Raw genomic sequence first — 8,856 nt, forward strand, 5'->3', positions numbered from 1 at the left:
CTCTCCGCCAAAAATTTCCAAGGCATCACCCACTCAACTCTGGGCTAGGCTTCCACATGTTTCACAGCACACTGGACTACAACGTTTGAAGGTGGCTTGAACAGGAATAATCAACAGGGGAGGTAATAAGCTTGGCTAGCTCTAACGAATCTGCCATTTAACTCCCTTGACATGTCAGTTGGCAAACGAGATGACATGGGATTCGGTCATCATTCTAAACTTGACCTTGATTTGCAGAGAGATTGCGGGCAAACTGACAGGCAGACAGACGCAGTAAGCAACATAAACACTCCTCGGGCAGTTCGCGGACGGAAGGCAAGAGCAGTGAAGGCAATAATTTTCAAACATCCACAGCAGAGCAGGCAGTCAGGCTCAGATGGCACGATACACCTCGCTCAACTCAACTTCCAAGTTTTCAAGTTTTGCAGCACACGCAATTGCCTTTGCAGTCCGCTTAACTTGCATAAAGAGACTCAGTAGGAGGTGAGTAGTCACTTTCACCCGGTGCTCACTGGCTCGGCCTGGCGCCCTCTCTCTTGCTGCGTCGCAAGCAGTGTGTGTGTGTGCCTGTGTCGTGTGTGTTCCCAAACGGCTGACATCTCCATACGTATCATTGTAAGTACTCCATTTAGAATATGCCAATGATTTGTAAATTGTATTCTTTGACATAGTACTTGTGTTCTGTTCAGTTAATTCTTTGTTCAGTTATTGCTTTGACATGTAGTCACAGCTCGGCGATTGTTGATCTAGAAAATCGCCATGTCCTCATATGCTTGGAGCAGTATTCCATTTAAATTCTTCTTAACGTCACAGTCAGTGACGTCTCTGGACACTGATTGTTTGTTCAAGAATAATCTAGTGAATGCATATGACGCGTTCTTTCTCATTTGCTGTCACTGATGAAAATTATGTTCCTTATCCGGCTTCGGCTGAGGAGATTTAAATGTTGAGCACAAGCTTACTATGTTGATATTTGGCTTTGATATGCAACGAATAACTTGGGCAAGTTCATTCACCACTTAGTGGTTAAGCCATGATGGTTCTTCACTTACTATCAGGTCTCTCAGTTTGCAAGTATTTAATATCAAAGCCACTGATTCTGTCATCTTGTTTATTATTCATGTATTATTTTACATGCTGATATCAGTTATGCTGCTAAGTGTTTCACTGATTCTCATTACTCTAAGATGTGCGTAGTATTCTGTCGAGATTACAAGATTGTGTTGGATTTAATATCAGTGATTGGTTAAAACCAACTGGTATGTATCGCATTCTGTTAATTGTAATTTAGTTATCATTCCCTCTCCAATACTGCTTACTCCAGTAAAGTGCAACATGATAAATTGATTCATTTGAGTCACTTTGACACAGTATAAGCTTTACCTAATCTATACTGTCAGTGTACTTTAACTAAATCAGCATAGCTTCAATCACTTTAACTGCACTATTTAAATGTATTAGAAATGTCATTTGATGTCAGCGTTTGGTCTTCACTCATATGCATTATGTTGTTGCTTATCCCAAACCCAAGTGATAGTATTTCCATGTAATATGTACACATGTGCTCTACTATTCACTTGTGCTGACATATTGTGCTAATGACATTTGTTTGTTCAGGCACTGTTTTATCTCTTCTTACGCCTTCCTCTTAGTTCTCTCATTATTTGTCTTCTTCTTAGCTCTTCTTCTCATCTAATAACTATTGTAAATAAAACAATAGAAAAACTCTTTTGTGACTGGCCTCTATATGTTCCTGGCCTGTGCACAGGAATTCTTGTTTATCCTTTAATACAGTAAATCACCATTAGTTACTTCTTTTGTACCGTCCCCTTATATACCACTCGGTTCATAACACGGCTACACAAACATTTCCAAATACACAACAATGTGACATAAAAGTTGAGAAAACAGGAATGTCTTTTAACCCCAAAAGTGTAGTTAGGCATCATTTGCAAATCTACTTACAGCTAAAATGAATTTTTTTGCCTCCTTTGAGCATATCACAAAATTTTAAAACCGATTTTGGAGACATATAATATATTTTTTTAGGAACATATCTATTTTGTAACTTATCATAATTGGGACATTCCATTATAAAATGAAACTCATCCCTAATCACAGACATCTTACAAACCTTACAAAGCCGTAACTCTCGTGGTATGCCTTTGTGTCTCCATGCTTCTATTTCCAGCTTATGATTACTACTTCGAAATCTGAAGAAGCTGATAACGTAATTATTGATTTGACTTAAATATTTTTCTCTACCAAATCCACTTTTGGAATTTCGATAAAACAAACATTTACTACTCGCCTCAAGAGCATGTTTCCATAGATTTTGAAAACTATCTCTCAAAGCATTGTTGGCATTCTTGCAGAAATATTCCCTCTCTAAGAATTGAGCATCCCAAACACAGTCATACCCTGTTTCTATTAAAATTTGTCTGATACAACTCATCCACTTTGAAGAATAAATACCATTTCGATATTAATCAAGTGATATCAAATATATTTTCCCAGAATATTTTTCTGTGTTTGATATCACAAAGTTTGTCCAAAATCGAACTAATCTCATTTTCACTAACACACTAACTGGATAAATACCAGTTTCTCCATAAACAATTTGGGTCATAGTATTCCTGTTCAGTTTGAACAAGCGTTTCAAAAATTTCAATTCTAATTTTTCAAGTATCTACATTTTCATAACCTCCCCCCCCCCACCTTCCCCCTCCCACACACACAATCATATATATATATACATACATATACATACATACATACATATATATGTGTGTCAGGTCAGGGGCATAGCCCTTGCTACTGGTACCATGTAACCCAGTACTACCTGCCACATGTGAAGTCTCCCAACGACGGACCAGGCGGAGGAGGAAACCTTTCCCAACGGCTGTGAAGGTGGAAGAGGATAACCAAAGGGCAGGGGGAGCTCCTATCCTTGGCTGGAAGTCCTCCTAGGATACGGAACTCCGAAAAAAAACCCTGCCCCTGCCGAGGCCGTTCTACACGTGGCAGTATCTGCACCTGTGGGACTCTGAGTGTCAGTAGGTGAGAGAGTGGGGAAGGGACTGCACAACTCCTCTTCACTAAAAAAAACACAAAAAACGTCACCTGTGCTGGTCAGGCAACCAGGCTAATGTCGGAACGACGAGCTAGCCCTTCAACACCCAGCTTTCACAAGCCCTGTGGCAATAGAGAAGTGGTTACGGGGACAGTCAGAGAATGCTGCTGGAAGTTCCTAGTCACGACTCTGCACGCATGTGGCTGTGGGGTGATGGTCGTCCACCATAGACTGGGGCAGATGCGGCGCCCGTATCCTCCCACAGCGTCAGAGCAGCCCTTTTTAGGGACAGCACTGCTCTCCACACATGAGGAAGGGGAGATAAAACGATCCCTAAACAAAGCCTGCTTCACCTAGTACCTAGTAGGAAACAACACCTACTTGGACATCCAACACTAGCAGTCGAAAACAACAGAAGGAAAGAACCAGGAGTCATGCCCTGACTCTGGGTGCCTGGAATGTTCGCACCCTTTTGGACAGAGAAGACATACCACAAAGACACACAGCGCTCATTGCTAGAATGTTTGATCGCTACCAGGTGGACATAGCAGCCCTGAGCGAAACCAGGTTTGCTGGTGAAACCCAGCTGGAGGGAGTTGGAGGGGGCTACACCTTCTACTGCATTGGGAAGCCAGATGGCACCCCAAGAACCTCAGGCGTGGGATTTGCCATACAAACCAAACTTGCATGACAGCTTGACAGCCTTCCACGTGGGATAAACAATAGGCTGATAACCCTGCGTCTGAAGCTGTCCAAGGATCGCTTCTCCACAGTCATCAGCTGCTATGTCCCGACGATGACCAACCCTGATGACATCAAAGAAGCTTTCTACGAGGAGCTCAGCTGCACCATTTCAGCAGTAGACAGAAAGGACAGGCTGATCATCCTTGGGGATTTCAGTGCCTGCGTCGGCGTGGACTTCTCCTCATGGCCAAAAGTCCTAGGACAGCACGGCACTGGCAAGCGCAACTCCAACGGACTGCTTTTGCTCTCACTCTGCGCGCAGCATGGACTGACCAGCACCAACACCCTCTTCCAACAAGCAGACAAGTACAAGAACACATGGATGCACCCCCACTCCAAGCAGAGGAACAAAGGTGATGTTTCCATTACACATTGCATGAGAGGAGCAGTCTGTTGGTTGGACCATCGCCTGGTACACAGCAAGATGAACATCAGATTTGCATGCAAGCTCCAACCAGCCAGGCAGAAACCCCCTAGGAAGCTGAGCATCCACCACCTCCCTATCACCAAGGACGTGCTGCAGCAGCAAATCCAAGCAGCTCTCCAAGAAATTCCTGCACCGACTGGTGTAGAAGAGGTACTGAGCACCTTTAGAGATGCTGTGTACACTGCAGCAGCTGACACGCTCGGCTTTGTACAGAGGAGCCACAAAGATTGGTTTGACAACAACGACTCTGGAATCTCCAAGCTCCTGAACACACTGCATATATGGCATCAGGATCACATTTCCGATAAAGACTGCCAGAGAAAGAAGAACCAGTACTTGCAAACCAAGCAACTCGTACAGAAGAGGCTGCGTGAGATGAAGAACACCTGGTGGGAAAGTCCGAAGAGCTTCAGTCCGCTGCTGATGTTCACGACACGAAGACCTTCCATGATGGACTCCGAGCTGTGTATGGGCCAAGAGTCACAGGATCAACCCCTGTCTGAGTCTTGGACCAGACCACCCTCCTGACAGACAAGAAAGACATCCTTGCCCGCTGGGCAGAGCACTTCAACACCCTCCTCAACAGAGACTTGTCCGTATCTGACGAGGTAAATGCAGCCCTTCCACAGCTACCAATCAATGACTCGCTAGCTGCCCCTCCCACCAAGGCCAAGAACCGGAAGGCCCTGAAGCTGACAACGTCAGGAAAAGCACCAGGAGCAAATGGAATCCAGGTTGACATGTACAATTATGAAGGCGAGGTGCTGACAGACAAACTGACTGCCCTGTTCCAGTCTATCTGGGAGAGAGGGGAGGTCCCCCAGGATTTCAAGGATGCTTCAATTGTCCACATTTGCAAACGGAAGGGAGACAAAACTTCCTGTGATAACCACCGTGGAATCTCTCTCCTCTGCATCGCCGGCAAGATCTTTGCCTGCATCATACTGAACAGACTGGTTGACTATGTCTCCAACACAGTCATCCCTGAAGCACAGTGCGGCTTCCGCTCAGGCAGGGGTGCCTAATCCAGCTGATTGCGTCATTCCACGATGTCATGCAGGCGAGAGTACAGGAAAATACTGACATGTCGGATCTGTTCCCTGTGGTAAATGGAGTGAAGCAGGGCTGCGTCCTGGCACCCACGATGTTCTCCATTCTCTTCTCTGCCATGCTGATTGACGCCTTCTAAGACTGTGACCAAGGCATCTACATTCAGTTTCGCACAGATGGCAAACTTTTCAACTTGTGGCGACTCCATGCCAGGTCCAGGGTGTTTGAGGCACTGTTGAGAGAGTTCCTCTTCGCTGATGACTGCGCACTTGCTGCACACACCTATGAGGATATGCAGTTCATTATGGACAGGTTCTCAACCTCCTGCAGGCGCTTTGGACTCACCATCAGCCTCAGCAAGACTGAGTCCATGTACCAACCAGCTAGCTCACAGAACGCCAGTGCCTCCCCCCCGCACCCCCCCCCCCCTCCTCCCTCCAATACCCCTCTCCGACCCCCCCCCACCCCACCCCCCACCCCCCACCTGCAATCAAGATCGATGACACAGAGATCAAGTCAGTCAACAAGTTTTGCTACTTGGGCAGCACCCTATGCAGCAACGGAGCCCTTGATGCAGAAATGATGCTGCGCATCGCCAAGACCAGCTCCATCTTCGGCAGACTCAGCAACAGGTTGTGGAACAATAAAGGCATCAAGCTCAGCATCAAAATCAAAACCTACAGAGTTGTTGTGCTGACCACCTTGTTGTACTGCTGTGAAACATGGACGACGTATCGCCGTCACATTCAACAACTTGAGCAGTTCCACCAGAGATGCCTACGAAAGATCCCCGGCATAAAGTGGCAAGAGAGGGTCTCCAACCTCCAGGTCCTGGAGAGGAGCGGCCTGCCTAGCATCGAAAGCCTGCTGATCCAGTGCCAGCTACGCCGGACAGGACACGTGTAGGAAGACTGATAAGACCAAACATTGGTAGAAATAAGCATGTAGGAAGACTGATAAAGCCAAACTTTGGCAGAAATAAATATGGAGAAGATTTATAAGGCCAAAGTTTGTCAGAGAAAAAACATGTAGAGTGAGACTTAAGATACCAAAATGAACATGTAGGAAGACTGATAAGGCGTTAAGGCCAACTTGGGCAGAAATAAACCTGTGAGTAGACTGATTTAGCCAAACGTAGGCAGAAATAAACATGTCTTCCTTCTTTTTAAGTATCTAAAAGTCATTGCCAACATAGGATTAGAAATGAAAAAAGAACCAAGACAAAACAAAATCCTTTGAAAATAGAAACTGCTTTTGGAACAAAATAATTTATGCATCCCTGGATTATGGTCAGCTTCAGTTGTAATACTGTTCTGAAGCTTGCTCAAATGTGGATAGAAAAAATTGTCAACATGTAAAGGTGTATGTGGCATTTGAACTGTTTTAAAATCCAAGGTGTACATGTTTGGATGTGACAACAAACGCAAAATAATAAAAGGTTTTCATGGAAGACTTTATATCATTATAATCATTATTATTATCATTATTTTGTTTCGTTATTCAACAGACGGCGCTTGACTCTTGAAAGATGCCCCTTGCAACAGTAATCCTGACCTGTATACTGGTGACGGTGTTCCTGGCACAGTCGTCAGAAACCAAGACAGTGGTCAGCATTCCTTTACCCTTCACTAGTCACACCAGATACCACAGTAATGTTGCACGTGCTCTGGCCAACAGAGGTCATGATGTGTGGGTCACCGTTCCCACCTATGTGCTTTCCAAAGGTCACCTGGACACATCTGGTATACATATAATTCCTTACGAAGCCATACCTAGAGCTGAAGAAAATGCGCTTGGTATATTAAGTGAATACTACTTCAGTGGAGAAACACAAAAGGTATTTGACTTTTTACAAAAAAGTGCGCATCTCTTTGACATCATGTTGAAAAACAAAACGTTCATCTCAACCATTGGGGAGAAAAATCCGAACTTGATCGTGATCGACAACAGCCCTTCATTCTACTCGATGTGTATTATACCTTATAAACTCGGAGTACCGTTTGCATTCCTGGGGTCTGTTTACATTCCTACAGTGATGAGAATACCTTTCTCGCCTGCCGACGTGCCGGTCAACATCGTTCCCTACAACAACAAGATGACTTTCTTCCAAAGGCTATACAACTTGCTACTTTTGATACTTTTTTCTACATCCAGTCTCACATTCCCAGCTGATGCAGTGGCAAGGTATGCTCCGGAAATGAAGTATTTACCCTTAGATGTGCTTGCAAATAGAGCAGAGATCTTTCTTGTGGAACTAGACCATGTACTGGATTACCCCAAGCCTTCACTGCCCAATGTCAAACTGATTGGTGGCACAGCAACAGGACCAGCCAAAGCCCTGCCACCTGAGTTCCAATCCTTCATGGACAGTGCCAAAGAGGGTGTAGTGATTGCATCCTTTGGTACCTACGTGCTCGGCCTTCCAAAGCACATCAGTGACAAGATCCTGCAGGTTCTGCTGCAGCTTCCCATGAAGTCAGTCTTCAGGTCTAACCTGACATCTCCCGATCCCAAGAAAATCCTAACAGCACCATGGATACCTCAGAATGACCTGCTGGGTCATCCACACACCAAAGTGTTTGTCAGTCACTGTGGGAAGAATGGTCAGTACGAGGCTCTATACCACGCTGTTCCTATCGTGGCCACACCTCTTTTCCTTGACCAGAACTACAACGCAGAACGTGCTCGAGTGAAAGGTTTTGCTGAGGTACTGGACCTTAACACATGCACAGCTGAGCAGATGAGGTCCAGCATTCTGACAGTTGCCAACGAACCAAGGTACAAACAGGCTGTTGTTAAACGTTCCCGTCTGTTCAGAGAGTTGTACGGAGTTCCCATGGAGACGGCAGCGTATTGGTTGGATCACGTGATGGAATATGGTGGTGACTACATGCGTTCTGCCGGCCAACAGATGCCTGTCTATCAGTATGTGCTGCTGGATGTCTTCTTCTTCATCCTTGCTGTACTGGCACTGGTTGTCGTGATGGTCTACTGTGCGATACGTGCCCTCTGTAGATGCTTCCAAAAGAGAAAAACAAAGGCAGAGTGAATTACTTGTGGTGTATGTTGTATTCTGGTGTATATTGATACTTGTTCTGGTTTTTGTTGTTGTTACTGTTGTTGTTTTAAAATGAAACATTTAGTAAAGGAAAACAGAATCCACCATTAGAGAAGAGCAGGATAAAGAGATATCGCTTTGAAAATTAACATATATGACAATGAAATGTTTGTGCATTTAATGCTTGAGTCACTTTACAATTTTCGCTTAGTAAGCAAGAACACCCATAAAATGGTCAGAATGTTTTAAAGTTTAATAATGTAATGAATACATTCATAATCTCTCTCTCTCTCTCTCTCTCTCTCTCTCTCTCTCTCTATCTCTCATACAATTATGTGAATCATGCACGCGATGTGTATCTGCAAATGCTCACACACTCGTGCAGCAAGTGCGATCGTTCATGTGTGTGTGTGTGTGTGTTGCGGACACATTCGAGAACTCGTAATGCACTTGGGGTTGTCACAGTTTGCCGGACCAAAAATATATTCAGCGCAACTTACGTGA

General features: G+C 44.8%; 1 protein-coding gene across 2 annotated transcripts; it reads left to right on the forward strand.

Annotated features, from left to right (window-relative positions):
* Positions 1-200: 200 nt before the first annotated feature.
* On the forward strand, positions 201-8,344 carry LOC143281301 (UDP-glucuronosyltransferase 2B33-like). 2 transcript variants are annotated; one of them, XM_076586477.1, is made up of 2 exons: positions 201-615; positions 6,802-8,344. In XM_076586477.1, the coding sequence occupies exon 2, from the start codon at positions 6,823-6,825 to the stop codon at positions 8,341-8,343; it is 1,521 nt and encodes a 506-aa protein (XP_076442592.1). In that variant the 5' UTR covers positions 201-615; positions 6,802-6,822; the 3' UTR covers position 8,344. The 2 variants fall into 2 exon arrangements, with proteins under 2 accessions (XP_076442592.1, XP_076442601.1); XM_076586486.1 differs by having other exon boundaries at positions 201-483.
* The last annotated feature ends 512 nt before the right edge of the window (positions 8,345-8,856 follow it).

This window comes from Babylonia areolata, chromosome 1 (genome assembly GCF_041734735.1).
Source record: "Babylonia areolata isolate BAREFJ2019XMU chromosome 1, ASM4173473v1, whole genome shotgun sequence".
Lineage (NCBI taxonomy): Eukaryota > Metazoa > Mollusca > Gastropoda > Neogastropoda > Buccinidae > Babylonia > Babylonia areolata.

Bases quoted from the DNA above. Each gene is read 5' to 3' on its own strand.
- LOC143281301 (XM_076586477.1), top strand. From the start codon at position 6,823: ATGCCCCTTGCAACAGTAATCCTGACCTGTATACTGGTGACGGTGTTC.